General features: G+C 33.4%; 4 protein-coding genes and 1 long non-coding RNA gene across 6 annotated transcripts; 1 reads left to right on the top strand and 4 right to left on the bottom strand.

Annotated features, from left to right (window-relative positions):
• Positions 1–1374: 1374 nt before the first annotated feature.
• On the top strand, positions 1375–7238 carry LOC126664347 (potassium channel AKT1-like). Its single transcript, XM_050356704.2, has 11 exons — positions 1375–1795; positions 2922–3287; positions 3392–3449; positions 3551–3871; positions 3963–4208; positions 4321–4419; positions 4517–4549; positions 4667–4852; positions 4942–5136; positions 5245–5320; positions 6046–7238. Exons 1-11 carry the CDS (start codon positions 1608–1610, stop codon positions 6972–6974), a joined length of 2697 nt encoding a protein of 898 aa, XP_050212661.1. The 5' UTR covers positions 1375–1607; the 3' UTR covers positions 6975–7238.
• Positions 7239–7334: 96 nt separating this feature from the next.
• Positions 7335–11344, bottom strand: LOC126664348 (boron transporter 4-like). The gene is made up of 14 exons (XM_050356705.2): positions 11106–11344; positions 10900–11005; positions 10714–10796; positions 10417–10609; positions 10188–10326; positions 9744–9909; positions 9498–9664; positions 9228–9401; positions 9038–9133; positions 8828–8944; positions 8424–8737; positions 8043–8322; positions 7841–7960; positions 7335–7715 (listed from the first exon to the last, which is right to left on the bottom strand). The coding sequence occupies exons 2-14, from the start codon at positions 11001–11003 to the stop codon at positions 7662–7664; spliced, it is 2007 nt and encodes a 668-aa protein (XP_050212662.1). The 5' UTR covers positions 11004–11005; positions 11106–11344; the 3' UTR covers positions 7335–7661.
• A 491-nt stretch (positions 11345–11835) lies between these two features.
• LOC126665950 (uncharacterized) lies at positions 11836–15070 on the bottom strand. Its single transcript, XM_050358895.2, has 6 exons — positions 14702–15070; positions 14142–14227; positions 13896–14042; positions 13253–13376; positions 12269–12555; positions 11836–12173 (listed from the first exon to the last, which is right to left on the bottom strand). Exons 1-6 carry the CDS (start codon positions 14931–14933, stop codon positions 12081–12083), a joined length of 969 nt encoding a protein of 322 aa, XP_050214852.1. The 5' UTR covers positions 14934–15070; the 3' UTR covers positions 11836–12080.
• A 1374-nt stretch (positions 15071–16444) lies between these two features.
• On the bottom strand, positions 16445–20192 carry LOC126665182 (uncharacterized). Of its 2 annotated transcripts, XR_007637555.2 has the most exons (5): positions 19520–20192; positions 19071–19349; positions 18131–18237; positions 17227–17257; positions 16445–16935 (listed from the first exon to the last, which is right to left on the bottom strand). It is a non-coding gene; the product is annotated as an uncharacterized LOC126665182 (long non-coding RNA). The 2 variants fall into 2 exon arrangements; XR_007637556.2 differs by lacking the exon at positions 18131–18237.
• A 630-nt stretch (positions 20193–20822) lies between these two features.
• On the bottom strand, positions 20823–22647 carry LOC126672903 (EG45-like domain containing protein). The gene is made up of 3 exons (XM_050366855.2): positions 22375–22647; positions 21990–22287; positions 20823–20985 (listed from the first exon to the last, which is right to left on the bottom strand). The coding sequence occupies exons 1-3, from the start codon at positions 22478–22480 to the stop codon at positions 20979–20981; spliced, it is 411 nt and encodes a 136-aa protein (XP_050222812.1). The 5' UTR covers positions 22481–22647; the 3' UTR covers positions 20823–20978.
• Positions 22648–23409: the final 762 nt, after the last annotated feature.

Raw genomic sequence — 23409 nt, forward strand, 5'->3', positions numbered from 1 at the left:
TATATTAAAAATTAAGGTTTAGAATTTAGGGTTTAGAGTTTAGGATTTAGAATAAATAAGATATTTGAAGATTCATTTTATCTTTAAAAAGTTAATAGTAATTTTCAATTATTTTCTTATGCGTTATAATGAAATATATACATCTCTATTAGTTAAGAAAAATCACATACTTAATTTTTTTAAAACACTGATAGACATACTTTTCAAAACTTTTCCCAATAGAGGATTTTCTTATTAGAAAATCCAAAAGGGCGAAAAACACATGGGGTATAGTTTAAAATAGTGAAATGGTACAAAATGGAAAAATTGTGGCACTTTTATAAAAGAAAAGTGCAAAGCGGTCAATAGAAGTGATTTCTTGGAAAGTAAGAATTACAAAGGGTCATTTAACCCCTCCAAATTGGCACATACAAAAAATGTTCAAATTAGTATTTTATGACAAAACCCATAGCTTGTCAACATTGGTCCAGTTTACATTCTCAAATAGACTCGAAAAATCCGTGTCCACGAGTCGTAAAATAGATCATATTTGTTTAGACACAAAACACGACATGAATTTATTCGGTTTAATATAGGGTTAATGTCATAAAAACTCCTGACCTTTATCCTCTTTTCAATCTTATCACAACGTTGAAAATTTGTCAATTTTTCCATATTTTGTATTTTTTTATTTCAATTGTATAAAGCATAAAAATGACTTTTATTTATTTGACAAAAATTCAAAAAATTTCTTCAAAAATTGTCAATTTAATATAAAAAGTTAATATAATACAAAATGGTCAATTTAGAGAATTTTTTTTGAACTTTTACCAAATAAAAAAGGTCAATTTTATGTTTAAAGTTACAATTAAAATGAAAAATTGCAAAAAAGAATAAAATTGACTGATTTTCAACGTCAGGGTATGATTGAAAAGGAGATAAAAGGTCGGGATTTTTTTAAGACATTAGGCCTTTAATATATGACATTCAAACACAGCACATTTATAATACAAGTTACACGGTACGATACGACACATATAAACCATTTAACTAATTGTGTAAACGAATCAATCTATTTTAGTAAGTTTATATTTATTTAATTATAATCTAAATCTATTTTCATCAAATATAAATTTATCTAATTTCATATCGTACGATTTAATCGTATCATGTCTAAATTGTCCGGTCTACCCTTGAACATTAAAATCAATCTCGACTTATGGAGTAAACTGAACAAAAATCGACAAACTGTGAACTTGTTGTCATAAAATACAAATTTGAACCTTTTTAATCATTTAAGTGTCAAGTTAAAGGAGTAAAACGAACTTAAACTAATAATATAGGCGACAAACAAGAGAATAGAAATCAAATTTGTTAGAGAGAGAGAACTAAAGTCACTGTGTAAGAGAAAAATAAAAATAATTTAACATACCCATGAAATGAATAGAGCTTTATGTATTTCTATATAAGACACGCATATATAGAAACATTTTCTACAAACACGCACTCACCAGTCACCACCCTCAAATATACATATTTGTGCACCGAAACCATATATATATTCAAGAGAAGAACATTAAAACACAAGCAGTTTCTTGAAAAATCTTGATCATTGAGTTCGAGAATTAATGGAGGGTCTACTAAGTAGAGGCGGGTTCAGGGTTTCAGTTTGTGGGCAAGAAGAGATAGAGCAGTTATCTAGAGACGGTAGTCAGTACAGTCTTACTAATGCGGTTCTACCTTCACTTGGTGCAAGAAGTAACCGGAGAGTTAAGCTCCGGAGTTTCATTATTTCTCCTTATGACCGCCGTTACAGGTCTGATTATTATTCTTCTTGTTTGTTTTCTTGATTCTTGATTCATATTTTGTTTGTTTCTTTTTGTTTGTATTGGTTTTTATTTAATTTAAGTTTGAGCTGGTTCGTTGGTTTTGACTTATAACTGCTATTATTGGGCTGGTTTCTGCATTGTTTATTCTTGAAAGGGTGTTGAAAAGAATGGCATTGAATCTCGTGACAGTTTGTTTATTGATATCTACAATACAAACTATTTTAATAATTACATCTCTCCTTTTCTCTTTTCTGGGTAGGGAATTTCAAAGTTGGTTCTTGTCACTTTGTGTAAATAAATTTGAATCATTTTCATACTTTTTGCTGTTCATCTGTTTGTTTCTTATTGTTTTTGCACCCTTCTGTTTGTATCTGGAAAAGGGGCTACCTAGTTCTCATCTCTGTCTTTTTTTGAATAAAACTTCAAGTTCATTACTTTTTTCTTTATCTAGAAAAAAGATTCTACAAAGTTCATTTCTTGAATCTTTGATCTATCAGTTTTTTTGGACTTCCTAATTTTTTTGAATCACTGATCATGGTATGTTGAACCTATCAAGAAAATTGATTGGTATTTGATTTGAAGTTTAATTTACTTAGAATGGTATTCTTTTTATCATTAATGGTCTAGATAGATTGCTTAGATTCTTGGTAACCAACTATTTTGAGCTTTTTGTCATGTTGATTAGATAACAATTAAAGATGTAATCTTTTTTCAATATTTTGTGCTGCTTGTACATGGGTTTGGAATATAGAAACATTTTACAAAAATGAGAGGTGTGCTAGTCATTTGTTAGTTGGTAAGAATGACTTTGTTGAATTGTCACTGATTTGGACCAAATACTGTTCCTTATTGGATGCCTTGAAAAAATCTTCTTTTGGTTTGACTTGAACAGTGAACATTCTTCAGGTTGCATTATTTCTTGTAAAGTTTGCAACTTTATGTCAAAACATGTAATAGTGTAACATAGTGGAAAATAATTACTGGATCTTGTCTGTGTTGCTTAGGTGAATGATTGCAGATATTAACCAATTTGAAATAGGGCATTATTTTTCTGAAATTCTAATAGTTTTAAGATATTGTGCTAAAAATTGGATAATAATCTTATAATTGCAGAATATGGGAGACTTTTCTTGTTGTTCTGGTGATATATACAGCTTGGGTATCGCCTTTCGAGTTCGGATTTCTCGATAAACCAGATAGACCACTGTCCATTGTTGATAATGTGGTAAATGGGTTCTTTGCTGTGGATATCATTCTCACGTTCTTTGTAGCTTACCTTGATCGTGCTACCTACCTACTTGTTGATAATCCAAAAAGGATTGCTTGGAAGTATACAAGTTCATGGCTTGTATTTGATGTCATTTCTACAATCCCATCTGAACTTGCTCAAAAGATTTCGCCCAAACCTTTTCGACAGTATGGCTTCTTCAATATGCTTCGCCTTTGGCGTCTCAGAAGAGTCAGTGCTTTATTTTCCAGGTACGGATTTTTCCATCAACTAGCTTATGCCGATGTAGATTTTGATTGAGCTCCTTAGGGGAATGTTGTACATAATTTTGTTTTGACATGATTTGTATGAACAGATTGGAGAAAGATAGGAACTTCAACTACTTCTGGGTTCGATGTGCCAAACTTGTTTGTGTAAGTAAATTCAGGATAAGAATCAATGTGTTTGATATTGAGTTATAAAGCATATAATTGTAGAAATGAAATATCTTATAAGCATATAAATCATTCTGCAGGTCACCCTTTTCGCCGTCCATAGTGCTGCATGTTTCTATTATCTTATTGCTGCACGTTACAAAAACCCTGAAAGGACTTGGATTGGAGCATCCTTGGGAGATAATTTCCTCGAGCAGAGTATTTGGATTCGATACGTGACTTCAATTTACTGGTCTATTACTACTCTAACCACTGTTGGCTATGGTGATCTTCATCCTGTCAATACAAGGGAGATGATCTTCGATATTTTTTATATGCTCTTCAACCTTGGATTGACAGCTTATTTGATCGGTAACATGACCAACTTGGTTGTTCATGGGACTAGCCGAACTAGAAGATTTGTAAGTATTCTACTTTATTGATATCTTTTTTCAGTTACCTCTATTGGATGATATATTGCTCATAGCATTGTCTGTAATTTTAACATTTCAGAGAGATACCATACAAGCAGCTTCAAGTTTCGCGCAGAGGAACCAACTTCCTCTGCGCTTGCAAGATCAGATGTTAGCACATCTTTGTTTGAAGTTTAGGACAGATTCAGAAGGACTGCAGCAGCAGGAGACTCTTGATTCCCTTCCTAAAGCAATTCGATCAAGCATTTCACATTATCTTTTCTACTCTCTTCTCGACAGGGTCTACTTATTTCGTGGGGTTTCCAATGACTTGCTTTTCCAGCTGGTAATTCACTACTCAAACTTGGTCCTTTTCTGCAATTTTTGTATCTATGCAGAGATTGTTTTTTATTAAATGGTTCATAATGGATCCTTGCTTGTGTAAATGAATTTCAAAGGTATCCGAAATGAAAGCCGAGTATTTTCCTCCAAAAGAAGATGTTATTTTGCAGAATGAAGCACCTACAGACTTCTATATACTTGTCACTGGTGCTGTGGTAAAAATTTGAATCCTTTTCTGCTACCATTCTGCTGCAATTAAAAAACTTAAATTTCTAATGTTAGAAAATTATTAACATTTGAGTTACTTGACAGGATCTACTGGTATACAAAAATGGAGCTGAACAGGCAAGTCTTATGATTTGAAATCTTAAAACAGCTTTTTAATTCCAAAAAAAGAAAATTGTGGTATCAAGAATGCATATTTATAGTTCAGTTCTTGATGATCATCTTGGTTGATTGCAGGTTGTTGGGCAGGCACAAACTGGTGATCTTTGTGGTGAAATTGGTGTGCTTTGTTATAGACCTCAACTTTTTACAGTGCGGACCAAACGACTGAGTCAGCTACTACGTCTGAACCGTACTACATTCTTGAACATCGTTCAGGCAAATATTGGGGATGGGACCATCATTATGAATAATCTTCTCCAGGTATTTAATGAATCTAGAGTCATTTCATAGATAAAAACAAGAAAACGTATGTTTTCGGCTAGTCCTAACAAGCTATGCATTCTTTGCAGCATTTAAAAGAACAAAAGGACCCATTAATGGAGGGACTTTTGCTGGAGACGGAGAACATGCTAGCTCGTGGTCGGATGGATCTACCTCTCAGTCTATGCTTTGCTGCACAAAGGGGTGACGATTCTTTATTACATCAACTGTTGAAAAGAGGCCTCGATCCAAATGAATCAGACAACAATGGGAGGTCAGCATTGGTAAGTGAAACTTCAATTTACCATATGTATTCACAAGTAGCGTTTGATTTTTTTATTTCCAATGCTGATGTACTTTTTTATCGTTCTTTCTCAAACTTATGTCTATAGCATATAGCAGCATCAATTGGAAGTGAGAACTGTGTGCTTCTTTTACTAGATTACGCGGCAGATCCTAACTGTAAAGGTAACTTCTGTTCTATTGCCGATGTTTGATCATTTTTCCCCTAACATGACTACTTTTCATTTTCCGGCTATAATTGCATAGAAATATGTCGAATTTCACCTTTCAGCATTTCGTTTCATTTTTCTGAAATGCTTCTGAAACTCTGAAACTCTATATTTATTATCAATTTTTAAAAGAAATGTTATCTCAGCGTTTCCCATTTCAGTATTTCCGTTGTTGTGCAACATAGACTAGCATGCCTATAACAGGAAAACGTGTAGAGTAGACAGTGACGTATAGTAGTTGATATGTAAACTAGTAATTATCTGACATATGTATTGTTCTTTATAAATTAATCCGGATCAGTTGAAATAGATTATAGTTGACCTTGTAACAATCTTATCCAGAACAGCTAGTTGATCCCCTTCTTTTATGAATTATATTTTTTGGCATGCATTGCCAGATCTCATTGTGAATATAAAATTAGTATTAATATAGTGATTTCAAATCTCTACCTGTCTTGAGCCTGCAGGATTTAGTCATCTTAGTTCTTTCCAAATTTAGTAAACTCAATAATGCATGTCTCATTCTTCATTTATTTAAACTATGCTAAAATTAGCCAACTCAATAATGCATGTTTGTTTTTTTCCTTATCCTGACTTGTTCAAACATATTGACTTTAGTATCCTTTAATGATTTTAAGTTTTAAGCAACCTGACATGTTTTAATTCGTTGGATGTGGTCAGATTCGGAAGGCAATGTCCCAATATGGGAGGCAATGGTGAATGGTCATGAACAAGTGACCAAACTTCTGATAGAAAATGGTGCAAATATAACACTAGGAGATGTGGGTCATTTTGCGTGTACTGCAACGGAACAAAACAGCTTGAATTTGCTGAATGAAATTGCTCGTCAGGGTGGGGACGTAACTTTACCGAGGAAGAACGGAACTACAGCACTCCACGTTGCAGTATGCGAAGACAATACTGAAATTGTTAGATTTCTCTTGGACCAGGGTGCCGACATTGACAAACCCGACATCCATGGTTGGAGTCCAAGAGATCTAGCTGAACAACAAGGACATGAAGATATAAAACTCATTTTCGAAACTCGAACAGAGCCTAAACCTGAATCTATTGTTACAGTTCCTGAGAGACAGCAGCCACATGGTGTTAGATTTCTTGGGAGATTTACAAGTGAACCGAATATCCGCCCTCTGTCCCGTGATGGTTCATTCACAGGAACAGATAATTCATGGAGCCGAAACCGTCCCAGGCGCAGAACTAATAATTTTCACAACTCGCTCTTTGGAATGATGTCAGCTGCCCACAAGGGAGAGAAGGAATTACCATTCCCAACTACTCCTGCTGTCCATGCAGACAATTACGGAGCTAACCCTGCTAGAGTAGTAATTAGTTGCCCAGAAAAGGCCGATATGGCAGGAAAGCTCGTTCTGCTTCCGAAAAGTTTGCAGGAGTTGGTTGAGATTGGTAAGCAGAAATTCGGCCTCGGACATTCCAAAGTTCTGAGCAAGGATAGAGCTGAAATTGATGATATTGAAGTTATTAGAGATGGTGATCACATTTTATTTGTAACGGACCGTTCCAAGGAGATTACCCGTCAATTCTCCTTGCCTGTTATCAGTGATCAGACATCGGAGACTAACAGCGAATAAGTCCTAAGAAAGGAAAGGTCGTGTTGTATATAATGCATCAGAATGGTCCTGGTCAATTGATGAAATTCTTCATTTTTCAGTTATTTCTTTGAAGATTTTTCAATACAAAGCAGATCCAGTGTAAATATAAATCATTGCCTGAGATGGATCTGTAGAGGGAAGTGCCTCTGTTGTATTTCACAAGCTATTCAAAATACAGTTGTGCACCAAGATAAAAAAAAGTAAAATGAAACAATACAGATTCTTTTTTCCTTTTCTTGTCTCTATCTAGACTCAAAATTTTCTCATAAATAAAATAATAAAACTCAAAATTATGAAATAAAAATCTGTCATCTTTTTCTGATAAACAATATATGAATCTGTCAAAAGTATTTCATCAAATTCATTCCATTTTCTAACATTTACAAATTAAATCTTGCTAACCTCCCTTCCTTTACGCCTGTCGTTGACGATGTAATCTTTCCAAGAAACCAAGGAAAATACAAAATTAATCCTAATAATAACAATAATAAATGTCCTGGTGAAGGAAAATGGGAAATTTGAACGAGAATGTTCTCTCATTTATGTGCTTCCTCTCATTTTTCATATTCTTCTTTTCTTTCTTGTATTAATTCATTAATACTGTTAAAAGAATTACCAACATGATCTTTTTAACCTGCAGTCTCTGTTGTGAATTTGAACTGTTCTTCACAATCTTACAATTTCATCTTCGTTTCTTGCAGCATCAAACCCGGGATGAATCTGCATCAACATAAACACATATTCTTCTTAATTATGCTTCAGGTTATAATTTTCTGATAGAGTTCATAGTATATGCAATAAAGCAATCTTTTCTGAATTATAGAAATTGAAGGTTATGGTTTTGCCTGGCTAATCTTTTCTTCATTAAACTTTTTAGATCTAAGCTTCAGCTCTCCTCTACTTGTAGTTAGCTCATCGAGTATCTCAGAATCACACGATTCGAAGTCAGAATCTTCATCCGAATCCTGTCAACATATAAACCAACTTATAGCAATTCATTTCTAGGATTGTGTATATAATAATGATCAACTTGAGAAATGAACATACCTTGAATGAGACACAGTGACTGCGTTTTGGAGCTCCTTCAATTTCCTCATATCCAGCAGCATCCAGCTCCTGAAGGTGAAGTGGGTGAAAGAATTTGGGAAGTATATGCTGTCTTATGGTTATGAGCAGAAAAAACGGCAAGGGGAACAAAATTCCGGCAATAGGTATCCAAGTTATTCCGAAACAAAGAAGAAGATACAACAGCTGCAAGATTGTAAATAGAGCAATGTACTTAAACGGAACTCTCTCCACATAAGAAGCATGTGCTGCTTCCAAAATCCTGACAGAAGTTTTTCATCATATGATAGATTAGATTCATCAAGCCATGTTTCGATTAGGCTTATAAATATCAGAAACGCATTTCACGGAATCACAACTTACTTGTATCGTCGGCTAGGAGCAACAAAAAGCAGTAACAGTCTTTCCCAGAATTGGCTTCCAGGGAGACTGTCAATTGCCATGTAAGCAAAATATCCCCACAGCACTGACGTCGGAATCATCTTAATTACAGGCATGGCAAGTAATGATATTGCCACTAAAAGTGCTTGTAAAAAGTTGCTAAGTCTTTGCTCATTAACCCGGACAGGTAAGTAAGCATCGATGTGCTTTTCAGGATCAAACTGACCACTTATGGTCCCTCCATCCTCGCCTATTACAGCGTCCTTCAAGTCTTTGAGCTCTTCAGCTGCTGATGGCTGCAACAGAGACATACTACTATTATCAAGGGGGAAATGACGCATAAACCCCGATGTGGCTTAGACTGGTTATATAAACTAAAAACTTACAGGTGGAGCTTTCTCAATTTTTATGAAAGCCTCCTGCATCCTGCCGTAAATTTCGGAGCTGGTAGCATTCTGTTTCATGCCTTCCTTTGCACTTTTTACCATTTTCCTTCTAATCAACTACATCAATGATCAGATTTATTATAAAAATATACATAAACTATATCTGTTGACAGAAATTATGCAGATATGCTTTTTGATCATAAAACTAACCTGCCTGTTAAGAACAGATAGACTTTTGGTATGCATAGGAGACTGCGGCAGCACTCCGTTCGAAGGAGGGAGTCCGAGTAATCCACAGATTAAAGTCTGACAATTTATTCAAACAAACATGTGAATCTTTATGCGAATTCACAAAAGGATATAAATGATAGAAAGATAAAATAGGAATCAGATAATTTACCAAAATCCCAAGAATTAAGATGTCATAATGGTAAGCAGAGGGTTTCTTGAGATTAAAATCTTTCTGTTGTGCCATTTGTGAAGCAACACTATGGTCAAAGAAATAAAGACCCGAAACCATAACAGCCGGTATGAAAGCAGCAAATATGTATGGCAATGGGACCCTTAGCATGTCCTGTAATTCAATCAAGAATGTTACCTCTTCCAAAATTGGAGTATTCGCATAATTCAAATTATCTAAGATTCTGAATTAAAACGACGAAGTATTTACCTTGACTACGGTCCAGTGCTCGAGAGATGCAGAATCCCAAGGAAGAGGACTTTGCAGTCTCCTTGGAACTCCAGAAGGAGTTTTACCTGGTATACTGAATGATAATGCTGCCCATACTATCACCATCAAAGAAACTCCGTAATCTGCGATAAAACTGCGAAACCATCCTGCATAAAGGGTTTGAAGAACATTTTCAGATTCCTGAAGGAACAGTTACTCAGAAACTCAAGTGCATGCTTCACAAACCTATCCCATACTGCCATGATCTTGCACCTCTGCTTTTTAAAGAAGTGAAGAGTAATCCAAAGCTGAATATAATACCCAATAGCCCATTTGTGTATAGCCATTGAAAACTGTATTTTCCTAACTTTGGATTATCACCAACAGGAATGCTGAATTCACCTATCATTCCCTGCAAATTCAAACAACATTTTGTTCTTTTTTCCCTTCATATAATCAAATGAAATTACATCAATTATTGGAACTACCAAGCACGCAAATGGAATCACCGAAATGAGAAACTAAAGAAACGAAAAACAACGAGACACATTTTTTACAAGGATATATGAACAATATAGAGTTCCGGAGTTTCATAAGTGTTTTCAAAAACAGAACGCCCGAAATGTAGGATCAAAAAGCTGTAGTGTTGACATAGTTGTAAATAATTCATATGTTATTGGTTAAAAATACCTTTATAGCTTGTTGAAGAAAAAGAACTGCAATTAACATGCCAAAAAGTTCTCCTGCAACCCTTGTAAATTTATTGATGACAGTACAAGCATTGAATACAGCAAGAAGAATGAGTAGAAGAGCTGTCCAAACACAAACCCTAAAAATTTCAAAATTACAACAATGGTTCCCCATTAGTGAAAAAGGTTTAAACCTTGAATTAACCCTGAAAGAATATGTATAAATATACCATCCAGCCCAAGCCAAGAACAGGTCTCGTCCAATTGCATCTGTTTTCGAAGCAAAAGTATACAGATAACTGTACATTATGACAGTAGGTTCTGCAACTCCCAAGATCAACAATGGCTGTCCACCAATCAATGAATGTATTATACCACATATTGCAGTTGAAGCAAGAGTCTCTACTGTGCTCAGAGTTCCATCTAAAAGAAACCCCATAAAGTAAAAACTTTCAGGCGGAGAAAACGCCAAAACGAAAAACGGGCAAAATGGAAACAAATGTAGAAACGTAGAACTCGAAAAGCACCTGTTTCTCTACTGAGTTGCTCTCCGAAAGCAATGACAGGAAGAGCAGAAGCGAAGAATATAAAGGTGGTTGGAGCTAAAATCCTGACATAATCAGTACAAAAGCAATCATAAATATCATCATAGCCTTATCAGAATCAAACAATCTTAAACCCTGTAATAAAAACAATGATAAATAAGAACAAACCTGGGACCGGTACATAGTGCATTGCTCCAATCATTCAAATAACAAGCTTTCCTTCCTTTAAAATCTTGGATTATACCTTGGAATGGAAATTTGATGTTGTTCATCGCTAATACAACATTAAACATATCAAAAAGATCAGAAATTTAACCTTTAAACCCTCATTTCTGCATTGTACAAAACCCATGTTAATAAGTATATTATTATACCTGGAAAATGAACGCCAAATTGGCGTCCCACCCCAGCGATGAAGATTCAAAAATGGAGATATAATGAATGAAAACCTTTTGTTTATTCTTTTAAGAAACAATATTGAAAAAGAATTAACAAAAAGTTAACATTAAACAGGTTTTTTTGTCTGTCTGATCAAAGGGATGAAGAGAGGGAGAAAGAGAAGGCGGACGGTTCTCTCACTATAAATATAGGGCGTGATAACCGTTTTTTGATAGTTCAAACAGTACAGGATGTTATCAACATGTGGCGTTCACTTCATTCTTTTAGTTTAGTTTAGTTATTTACGAGGTTGTTTCATTTCTGTTATCAGATAGGTTATCGCTCAAGACATTATGGGTCGTTTTGAGTTTCGTTTCTGTCGATTACTACAAATTTACAATGTACTACTAAGCTGCCGGATAACTGATCCGACTCTTTCTTTATCAGAAGCTGCTTGTCTAATCCGTCGCAAACAGATAAATATGCCTTTTTCAATGTTTCAGAATGAACTTTTTATAGAAGTTTCTTAATCGAAACTGAATCTTTGTAACACCTCTCGCAATACTTGAGTTCTCTCGAGAAAGAACGGTCCACTGTGAATTCGGCCTAAGCAGAAATGTCCTGAAATTTTACATTTCAATCATGCACCTTGGCGTTTCAGGACAGTGTCCCGCTACCAGCTTAGCTAGTTTCCTATCAAATAATAGGTTACAGAAGAAACCAAAATTTCAAAAATCGATATATATATATCTTGCAGTAGCTCGAAAATATCTGGTTCGTAAGTTACAGAGCATTAGCATAGAGATGAAAAAGTTTTCTTTCATCCTGCTGTATTAAAATAAGTTTGTCAAACAAAATCAAAACGCAGCTTCTTTTATCTCTGTAAGAAACACTTTGGCAGCTTTAAGATCCTAAAAAAAAAATAGATACACTTCATATAATATCTTATAACTGCACCAACAATCACATTATTACAACAACTTAAGCATTTTCAGGCGTTCTTCGTGCTCTGGATCCAATTTTGGTGGTGTATAGCAGCCATGAAGATCCTCTACTATGTATTCCTGTGAAATCGTCAAAGGTTGTAGTTACATAATTTATGTATCAAATGTACATGCAGCAAGAAAAAATCTAGCGGTAGAAGAAAGCGTCAAGATACCTTTGTCAATTCTCGCTTAGTAAGAATGTGGTAGTGTCTCTGCCAGATCTTTTGAATGGCCATGGTGGCAGCAAGGAAACCATAAGCTATGCCTAGAATTGCAAAGATAACAACAAAAACTAAAACCAACGCAAAGCATGCCTCCATAGATGCCGGAAAGCAGTCCAGAATGCCCCATCCATAACAGCAGTTCTGGCAGCCAGCCATACGGGGATCGTTACTATTCAGGGAGGAGCAATGTAATATGAGGCCGAAAAACCCGAGAAGCACAAAAAATGCCAGGACCCCTGTTGCAATTAAAAAACAAAGCACAGGAAAATTATGATTAGCAGCATCTTGTAATCAACAAGACTAGAGATGTGCTCACATATTGAGGAAATCGAGATTTTTTCATGTTTTATGTAATAACTGCAGGGAGAAGCAACAGAATAGAACCCTGTAACTGTGGACAAAAATACAACAATGAATTATTAACCCCATATTGACAACTTAAATACTTTAAACCACGGAAACTTGAAATGTTTCAAACATATTCAGAATTAGAGAATTCACAATTTCACACTGTAAAAGAAGTTTTACAGAAGAGAATCACATACAGTTGCAGTACATATAATATTGGTAACAGACTGCACATGTCACGCACAAGATAAGAGTAATTTTGAAAGCAAAATTTGAGATTGGAGTTTCAGCAAGAAACAATATGACAAAAGTGGCACAATTATCTCCATAACATTGAGCAATGCCAATGCCACAAACACTAACCTTTCTCCCCTATGTGTTTCTTTTCATTTATCAAAGAACACATACCTTCAATTTTGATTGAAATTTAGTTTTATCTCATCAATCAACGAAATAAAAGTAGGAATAAGAACTTGCACATCTGTAATTATTAATTAGCATTCTAGAAATAGAATTTCCACTCTAGAAAAGAAAATAAATGAATTGACATAAACAAAAAACAAAGAGTCAAAACCATGATGTTACCTATGCAATAATAAAAAGGTATAGGATGTTTAGAAAGGATTCGATCCCAGCCATCACTAAATGAATTTCTAAAGGCGCCATCTTTGTCCATCAGGTATGCAAAGCCACCGATGGCAGCAATTACCTGAAACACGGAAATGTTCATATACATTAAGTTGCACTTTTGAAGAAAGCAGATATAATAATCAAAATTCAAGATACTTCTTAATTTCAAACCATAGAAAGGTGCTCTTGTACATCTAAGTAAATCTGATTTAGGACATCAAAGATATCTGATTGAGGACATCAAATATAGACTATCGAGAAGACAAAGGTCGTAAGTTCAAACCCATCAGCATTCCTTTTCCTTTTCTAGTTTGTAATTGTGGGGGTGGGTGGTGTGTTCAGATTGAGATCATTTTAGATTTACTAAAAGTAGATGGAAAACATGACTCATAGCATCCCAACATCATGGTAAACAAACATGTAAGTAATCTATTGTCACGTGATAACTTTTTAAAGGTTGCACAAGCTAGATTGAAATATATGACAAACATGTAACTAAATCCCAGCACGATTCCCTTTTCCGCTTCTAGTTTGTAATTGTATGGGGTGTGTGATGTGTAAAAGATGAAATAGAAGTAAAAGTAATAAAATCACTCACGGTCTGTACAGCCAAGAATACAATTATAACATCTCTTGTCACAAAAATTCTGAATTTCATTTTACGCCATGAGTTGTCTTCAAACAGTGCAACTCGAAGATGAAATTGGGCTTTGCATGTTGTGCAGTGTGAGAAAGCAAATCCTTCCTATCAAAGAATAGAGAAGGCCACAATTAAATCAATGGAAATAAAAAAGCACCTAAAACATAAAAATTTAGTATTCATACCGAGTGGTCATGCATATACCTTAACCGAGCGCCAATGATCAAGACATGAACGATGAACAAATTGCTGAGTGCCTTTACACATGCAAGGAGATATTAATCCATCACCTACAGAATCAAACACACAAATTTGAATAAAGTAAAATTAAAATCAACAAAATAGAACTTCTACATATAATAAGAACCAAAATAATGAATAAGCAATTGCAAAGAAGCATTAAGAGAAAAATCGTATTAAAAAGTTCAATAACCCAACATTACTTCCAATCTATAATTAGAGATGAAGAGTGGAGATTAGTAACTAGGCTACAAGAGTTTTTTGACATGTTATACTGATCTCAAAGCTAAGGATGATCTTACATCCCTGATTTTAAAGGAAATAAAATCATCACAATATATATATATAAAGAACCTAATTCCTAGACTAGCAAATGACAAAATTATGATAGTAATTCATCATCAAAAGTCAATGGGCACAAAAAGATAGCGGTATTTACATATAAGTTTAGTTATGTAGTCGACAGATAACAATTCTGATTGATAAATTGATAAAGAAAAAAAAGAATAAAATTATAACCTAACCTGGTTCACAATCACTCTCGAGACAAATGCGGCAACTAGGAACACCGCCATTCTCGATATCATCATCATCATTATCAACACCTTCTTCAATCTCACTCGAACTTCCTCTTACCGCCGGCAATAATGATGATGTTGATTCTGATGACGATGAATCATCAGCCCTATTACTGTTTTCTAATAAAGGATCCGAATCACTGTAATTCACTGCTTCAAGCTGAACCTCCCCTTTCATCGATAAATTAAACCCTAAACAAATTTTTACTTTTATTTTTCAATGCTTAACCAAAATGTGAGGGATTATGGATAATTTTGGGGAGATTAATATGATTGGGGGGCTTATCTACTTGGCGCGCACATAGTGTACATCGGACCTCATTGGATTACTGAATGTTGTTTTGTTTTATATTGGGCAAAACCCATCTTTGAACAAAGGATCATTTCACCCCCTCAACTTGGCACGAAATATCAAAAAAGCCCAAGTTTGTAAAACCGGATCATTTTTCCCCTGTACTTGGCAAAACCGGATCGGTTTCACCCCTCCTCTATCTTTGCCCACTCTCACATGTGTTTGAAACATACTCTCTTAAAAAAAATAGTATAAAATCAAAAATAGTCCTTATTTTTCTTACAATTCTCCAAACTAGTATATGAAAATTTTTAAAATAAAAAAACAATTTTACATTTTAAAAAATTCATATATTAAAATAGATTTTTAAAAAATATATAGGAACTTTTGTGTACTTTTTTCATCTCCTACGTTACTAAAAGTTCAGCCACCGTCGGCCACCCTATTTCACCGCCGGCCACCTCCCAAAACTCCCCAATCCTCCGGCCACCGTTCTCAGACGAGAACAGAACCCTCTGTTCTCGTCCGAGAACAATGGATCTGTTCTCAGATCTGAGAACAGATCCGCCTGTTCTCGTCTGAGAACAGAAAGTCTGTTCTCAAGACGAGAACGACTTTCTGTTCTCGTCTTGAGAACGGACCTTCTGTTCTCAGACGAGAACATTGGTATTGTTCTCGTCTGAGAACATTCCATCTATTCTTAGAAGAGAACAGTACCACTGTTCTCGTCTGAGAACAATGGCCGGCGGTGAATGGGTTGCAGAGGTGGCAGGCGGTGGGGGGGTTACGGAGGTGGCCGACGGCGAATTAGGTTGGCCGACGGAGGTCAGAATGGAGTGGAGAGGGAGTCGGAATGGAGACGGGATAATTAAAATTACTTAAATAATATTAAATTAAGTTTAATAAGATTTAGTATTAAATTATGTTTGATTTTTATTAAATTAGGCTTAATTTCTATTAAATTAGGCTTAATTTGTCTTAAATTAGACTTAATTTGTATTAAATTTGGGTGGAATGGAGGGCTAAATTGGTCCGGTTTTGATAATTGAGGGGGATGATTATCTCACTCTCTTTGGCTTGATTTGATACGTTTTTGCCAAGTTCAGGGGAAAAGTGATCCACTTAAACGAACTTGGGTTTTTTTGATACTTCGTGCCAAGTTGAGGGGGTAAAATGATCCTTTGTTCACCCATCTTTTATCCTTCTACTTTAATACTCCCTCCGTTCCATTTCAGAAGTCCCATTTGACTTTACACACAGATTAAGAAAACATTAATTATTCTTGTCTTTTCATATTTTTTTCATGTTTTGCCCCTATTAATGATAGTAGAATTTTTCATAGAACTCTTTTAAGATAATTAAAATAAGGGTAAAATAGGGTATTCAATGGAAAAATATTCTAAAAATGGTAATGGGACTTTTTAAATGGGACATCCCAAAATGGAATATGGGACTTCTTAAACGGGACGGAGGGAGTAGTTTTTTTATACTTGACCCGATTTTTTTTTTTTAGGAAATTAGACTCTACACCACCAAACAGCTACTTATTCTCAGTGATACAATTATACAAACACACTTATCCCCTTGCCAAAATACATCAGTCTTCTTCCTCCCTTCTTCTTTACGTTTCTTCTTGACTTTTTACGCTCAAAATATTGAAAAATACAAAATCCTCATCACCGATAATAACAAAAGTATTTTATATCGTAAGGTTGCCCCTAAAATGGCGATGGGTTGCGGATCTATGGGTTTGCTGGCGATGGCGGCGGCGATGGGTTGTCAATTGATGGATTTGACGACGGCGGCGGCGGGTTGTCGATTGATGGCGGCAGCGATGGATTGTCGATTGTTGGATTTTCTGGCTGAGGTGCTGACAGCGGTGCGATTTCTGGCAACAAGAACAGCGACAACCACAATAATGAGGATGGATCCGGTTGAGATTATGATTAAAGCTAGCTACTAGCTTAGAACAGATTTGTAAATAAAAAATTTGAGTTGTACCAAATTTTTATCAATGTTTCAATTTGAAATCTCAATTTTATTCATATCAAAGAGGTGCAAAATTAGAGGGAAGTTAAATTTGTACTGTGGAGATATCATAGATCAACTAAAAGTTAAGTGTGGGATAAAAATATAGCCTAAAGTTGCCAATGTCCAAAAGGGTTAGGAAAGAACTTACATTCTCGTATCTCCGACGCCCGCCATTCTACCTAAAATCATATAGCACGTATAATGAACAAATTGTTGATATAGAAGTATTAATTCTAATTGAATTATATTTGTTAGGCTTAATGGTGGAAAAAAATTCCAAATCTTTACGACTTGTTGCAATTTTATCCAAATCTTTTAATTTTTACAATAATATTCAATTTACATTTTTTTATTGCAATAATATCCAAATTGTATTTTTTTTATTGTAATAATATCCAAATTGCATTTTTTTACTGCAATAATAGTCAAATTGATGGCTAAACTTGTTATTTCAATTGAAATATTAGACTATTATTATTTTTTGATGTATAATAATATAGTAAAAGTCCCAAAAATGGCAAAATTACTTAAAAAAATTCATATAAAAAGTGCAATTTGGCTATTATTGCAACAAAATAATGCAATTTGGATATTATTGCAAAAATTAAAAGATTTGGATAAAATTATAACAAGTCATAAAGGTTCGTTTTTTTTTTTTGCCATTAAGCATATTTCTTAAGTAGCCAATAACAACAAAATTATCTTAATTTCAAATATTTCAAATGTAAAATTCCAATTAAATAGAATGCTACATAATATTTATCTTTGATTAAAAAAATCATTTTTTATGTGCAATTTTATCTTTACTGCAACTGCTAAAATTAAAAATTAGCCGTTATGATTTGTGCAATATTATCATGCTAAAATAATTTAAACTCTTAATCAATTGATAATAACAATAAAATGATTGAATACTAAATAGTTAAATGTATTCAAAAACAAAAAAAGTTTAATAGAAATATGGCATATATATTTATTTGTAGATCTTTTCAAATTTGGAATAATAACTTACGTAAACATAATTAGCTATATGCCCAAAAAAAAAAATTTACCTCTCTTCTTAACAAGGAATTCGAGAGTCCAAAAAGTCATTTCCAAATTTGCTAGGCCAAAGATCAACTAGAAGAATCCGAATTGAGAAGCTTCCAAGCCCGTGAAACTTCGTGGAAACATTCCAATTCAGCCAATTGTCTTGACATATTTTTTAAATTCGAGTCTTATCATGGACAATTTTAAAATTTTGGCAGAAGAGTTTTGAAAAAAAAAACTTTTCAATTGTTTAAAAAAACTGAGGCTTAATTTCTTAAAAAAAACCTCACCTTACATTTTTTTTCGTTTATACCCTGATCTTATAAAAATACCATTTGTATCAAATTTTGAGTTTTTATGTTTCATCTCTACCCAAAAACATTAAATTATACTCTTTTCATTTGAAAAGAGTTTAAAACAATCCTTCATTTTTAACTTATATACTAATTAGATATTAATGTTATTAATAGTACAAAAATACCATCTTCTTCAAAAAAAATAAAAATAAAAATAATCATAATTTTTTTAATTTTTTTAAAAATATTTCCAATTTTTTTTTAATTTTTTAATTTTTTTCCGACAAAAAAATTAAAAATAATAATAATTTTTTTTATTTTTTTTATTTTATAAAATTTAAAAAATTAATTAATTTATTTGGATGTATTTGATTATGTTTTAAGTTTAAGGATTTATTTGTATTTTTTAAAAAAGAAAAAAGTATGTTTTAAACTCTTTTTCAAATGAAAAGAGTACAATTTAATGCTTTTGGGTAGGGATGAAACATAAAAATCCAAAATTGGGTACAAATGGTGTTTTTACAAGGTCATGGTATAAGCGAAGAAAAAGTGCAAGGTGGTTTTTTTTAAGGAATTAAGCCAAAAGCTGATAACGTAGTGATAACACCTTGCAAGGGCGAAGTAATGTCGTCAAAAAGAATATTACTAAGTCAAGCAATTTACTGACCTAGTGTCTAGGGGGTCACCGAGCTACAAGAGACAAGATCACACCTCGGTCCAGCCGAAGTGCAAAGGTCACTGGAAAACGTCCTCCCGAGTTATGATGATCGACATCATAGTTCGGCTGAACAATACCATTAGGTCAGTCTCTGAAGTGCCTCAGAACGAGACTAACACCCGAAAAACCCAGAGGATCAATACTCACGTGTAACTGATTCGAGGGACCACAGAAGATCCTCTGACAAGAGCAAAAAGAATGTTCCATGTGTCTGATGCACCTAATAAACTGAGCCAATATGAAGAAAAACACGCCACGTAAGCATAATAGAAAAAGGGACCACAAGAAGGAGAAGAGGAACGCACAACAAGGTTTGCACTGGTCCTACTATAAAAAGGACCTTACGTGCAAATCCTAAATAATTCTTTTTTCACCAATCTTCTTCTTCTTTCCCTTACCTGAAAAACTCACTTGAGCGTTTGAGCGAACGACCGGTGACCCCCACCGGAATTTCTTCTGGCCTCTGTTTACTGTTGTGTGCAGGTACCAAGAGATCGGATCCGTTTTGTGATTCGTCAAGAGAAAATGATTTTTTTGAACTTTTTCTTTTTTTGAACTTTCAATATTTTGAAATTGTGCAAGTGAACTTTTACGTTGGAAAAGAAAATCACAAAAATAACTAAAAATTTGAGGAGTTGAGTGTTAAAAATAAATCAAAGAATTTTAAATGCTCTTTCTAAAAAATTTAAGGTCAAATAATCAAAAAATGCCAAACCTTTCATAAAAATTTCATAAAAATTCAAACCTTTCAATTTTATCCAATTTGTTCTAAAACGCATGATTTCGTTTTAGTTATATCCAACTACACAATTTTACTTATGTGGCGCTAATGTGTGGCATGCCACATCAACCCACGTAGGCGCCACATGGGCAAAATCACGTAATTGGACATAATTAAAATGAAATCATGCGTTTCAGGACAAATTTGATAAAATTGAAAGGTTTGGACTTTTGTGAAATTTTCATAAAAAGTTTGACCTTTTTTAGTCATTTGACCAAAATTTAAAGATTTTTCTGCACTATTTATAAATATTAAGAGTTCAAATGGCCAAAAAAAAACTTTAAGGGCTTACATGCTTAAATTGATAGTCTTTTTATTTCTAATTTTTTTTATTATTAAAAAAAACGTTTGTGAAAGTAATTGAACCCACAATTTTAATAGAAGTAATAAATTTACTGTTTATTTGTTTATATCTTGTCCTAATCTAAATTAGTCGTATCAACATGATATTCATATATTGAATGATTAAAATAAAAATATGTAAAATAGGACAGCAAGACTGCTGTTGATGCTATCAGAAAGAATGATAGTTCTGCTAACGCTAACACGAACCTTTTTCGAGCCATCAGGTCCATTCTGGACAGACCTTGGCAAGTGAGTGTTTACCATACGTATAGAGAAAGAAACCGCTGCGCGGATTGGATGGCTGACTATGGTTTTTCTCGTCCCATTGGAATTTCTATTCATGAAGAAATGCTGCCGGATATAGCTAACCTGATGCTTGAAGATATAGCTGGTGTCTCTATTCCTAGAGTTTGTAGAATTGATTAGTTTGTTCCCTAAGCTTTGGCCTTTCTTCGCAGATAAAAAAAAATAAAAAAAAATAAAAATATGTAAAATAGGATTTATGTAGACTCACATTCACATGAAGAGTGTATACACTGTGAGTATATATTTTGAATAATAAACTTGAAAATAAAATTATTGAAAAGTGGGACTAGATACAAAATTTGGTTCATTTCAAAACACAAACAATTTAAAGTAACTTTACAAATAAATCACAGAAGGAAAACCTATTTGACTACTTTACATCCTCTTAAGCAGCAACTTCATGAGTTCTCTCCACTTCAATTCCATCATACTCTGCATGTATACATTTTCAATATTAAAATGTTTCTTTCACTTGTAGTCCAATTAAATAGAAAATACTAGTTTCAAAAAAAAAATACTAATTAAGTGAGATTTTAACTATGATGTTATGATTATTTTAACACATTTTCGAATGGAAATGCTCAAAGAAAACAACTTTTAATCATAAGCTCTAATCATTCACCAATAAGGTCTAATCATGTCACCTAAAGTTTCAACGGTCATAATTTAGTGGTAGGGACATATAGCATTTTTTTTAAATCATACTTTATCTTGTACATCAAACACTAGAACTTTTAATCTAATAGTACTATCATCTAAATATTTAAACAGTTAGAAGTGAAATTCCAATAATATTTATTATTATTTCTAACACATATTGCCGCACGCCTAAATGAGCTTGATTAAAGGTTCATAATTAAGAAATAAGTTCAAAATCAGTTTATGTTGTATATCAAATTTTAGAACTTTGATTAAAGGTTCTAATATATATCATAATTTGACTAAAAGTTTAAACTGTTACTGAAATTACAACTATAATTTTGTTATTCTCTAAAAATAAAATTGCTTCACAATATAACGTTTTATGTTAGATATTGGGGTTAAACATTTTAACGGTTCTCCAACTATAGTTTTTTTATAAAATGATTATCGAATTATTCTTTTTTTACATAATGACCACCAAATTATTTTTTTATAAAATGGTTATCGAACTATAGAAAATTTGCTAAACTATAGCTTTGTGCATAACGGTTACCGGATTTTATAATTCGATAATCATTTTGTAATTTTTTACAGTTCGGTAATTTTTTTTTACAAAAATAATAATTAGATAACCGTTTATAAATTTTTATAACTTGATAATCATTTTATAAAAGATTATAGTTCAATAACAGCAAAAATATTGCCCCTGCATACTAAGTTAGAATTTCAGCTGGTAGACTCTTAAAGATAAAAAAATAAAATAAAAAGAAGAAATGATAAGAGAAAATAATTACAGTTGGAATTCAATGTTGATGGAGGTAGAAGAATTAGCGACATTTCCAAAAGCCGTCGCCGATAAGACAATGGTGGTGCCGGAATCGGAAGGAGGGGAAACGGAAGAAAGAGCATAATCAACAATCTTGACTTGAATAATCTGGTCGGGGAAACAAGAACTAGCCTCCGAAGCACTAATACATCTCACCAAATATTCCCTTCCACACGACGCGCCATTGTTCCATATCCCATCTCCGGCCGCCGCGAATAAATTATTCGACGGGAACTGAGACTCGTCGTTGCCGTAGCAAGTCGTCGCTAAATATATAGTTTCACAAATTAATTAACACAGACCAACTGTAAAAAACATAGAATTTATTTTGTGGGTAGTTTAATATTACTTACGTAGATACGGAGGGTCGTAAAAAGCAGCGGTGCCTACATCGGCATGAGAGGAAGAGAGAAGATTGGAGATTATGAGTAGAATGAAGGTGATGAAGATGGGTTGCATTTTTATCTTTGTAGAAGATTGGGATTGGTGATTATAAAAAGATATGAAATTATTGAAGTCAACGAAGACTATTCAATTGTATTTTGCCAAAGGAAAATGTTTAGAAACGTAGCAAAAACGGCTGTATGGGCCTGTCTGTATTGGAAATTCCGCCGTTGATGTGCTCTATTTACGCGTACTTCATTTATTGGGCTCCTTACAAATTTACCTCAAAAACAAAAATAATAGGATAATATACCTCAACACATAAAAGTTAGAAAAAATATATCGCAACTTTTTAGATATTATATTTTTACTCTACATGACAAAAGGTTAATGAATTTACTCCAACGTAAAAAATGCATGACCTGATACTTTCCTTCTTTTCTATCTTTCTTTCTCTTTTCACTTTTTTTCTTTTTCTCTCTCTCTTCTTCCACTTTTCTTCTTTTTCTTTCTTCCTTTTTTTTCCCTGCATTTTTCATTTTCATTTTTTTTAATTTTCCGTCATCTTCAATCATAAATTTTATTTCAATTTTTTTAATTATTTACGTATCATTATTTTTTATCTCGCAATTTGATATTTCAGATCTAGATCTAAAAAAGCACCAGTGATATTATCATATTTGGAGTGAGGGAGTGGTGATATTTGAAACGATTTATTTTTTGATTTAGAGAGTAAAAAAAAAATTGGTTTGCAGAAGGATAGTGAGATCTTGAGAATGAAAGAGGAAAAAGGAAAAAAAGTTTGTTGCAAGGCATTCTAAACAAAATCAATACCAAACAAACTTCTTCGTAACTTAATGCATGCTTTTACTCGTAAATTTATATACTTTAACCTATTTTATTTTTTATTTTTTTGTAATTTGGCCTATCAAACGCATGTACGTTTCATTTTTATTTATTTGAATTCCAAAATATTAAACTTTATAATAGTTTGATGTCTTTTT

This window comes from Mercurialis annua, linkage group LG1-X (assembly GCF_937616625.2).
Source record: "Mercurialis annua linkage group LG1-X, ddMerAnnu1.2, whole genome shotgun sequence".
NCBI lineage: Eukaryota > Viridiplantae > Streptophyta > Magnoliopsida > Malpighiales > Euphorbiaceae > Mercurialis > Mercurialis annua.

Excerpts from the sequence above, each read along its gene's own strand:
- LOC126664347 (XM_050356704.2), top strand. The coding sequence starts at position 1,608 with ATGGAGGGTCTACTAAGTAGAGGCGGGTTCAGGGTTTCAGTTTGTGGG. Across the intron at positions 1,796-2,921 it reads CCTTATGACCGCCGTTACAG|AATATGGGAGACTTTTCTTG; the intron begins GTCTGATTATTA and ends TTATAATTGCAG. Across the intron at positions 4,853-4,941 it reads TTATGAATAATCTTCTCCAG|CATTTAAAAGAACAAAAGGA; the intron begins GTATTTAATGAA and ends CATTCTTTGCAG.
- LOC126664348 (XM_050356705.2), bottom strand. The coding sequence starts at position 11,003 with ATGAACAACATCAAATTTCCATTCCAAGGTATAATCCAAGATTTTAAA. Across the intron at positions 10,610-10,713 it reads GCAACTCAGTAGAGAAACAG|ATGGAACTCTGAGCACAGTA; the intron begins GTGCTTTTCGAG and ends GGTTTCTTTTAG. Across the intron at positions 7,716-7,840 it reads ATGAAGAAAAGATTAGCCAG|ATTCATCCCGGGTTTGATGC; the intron begins GCAAAACCATAA and ends ATGTTGATGCAG.
- LOC126665950 (XM_050358895.2), bottom strand. The coding sequence starts at position 14,933 with ATGAAAGGGGAGGTTCAGCTTGAAGCAGTGAATTACAGTGATTCGGAT. Across the intron at positions 13,377-13,895 it reads TATTCTTGGCTGTACAGACC|GTAATTGCTGCCATCGGTGG; the intron begins GTGAGTGATTTT and ends TCCGTGTTTCAG. Across the intron at positions 12,556-13,252 it reads ACCTTTTTATTATTGCATAG|GGGTCCTGGCATTTTTTGTG; the intron begins GTAACATCATGG and ends TAATTGCAACAG.
- LOC126672903 (XM_050366855.2), bottom strand. The coding sequence starts at position 22,480 with ATGCAACCCATCTTCATCACCTTCATTCTACTCATAATCTCCAATCTT. Across the intron at positions 22,288-22,374 it reads TTACGACCCTCCGTATCTAC|CGACGACTTGCTACGGCAAC; the intron begins GTAAGTAATATT and ends CTATATATTTAG.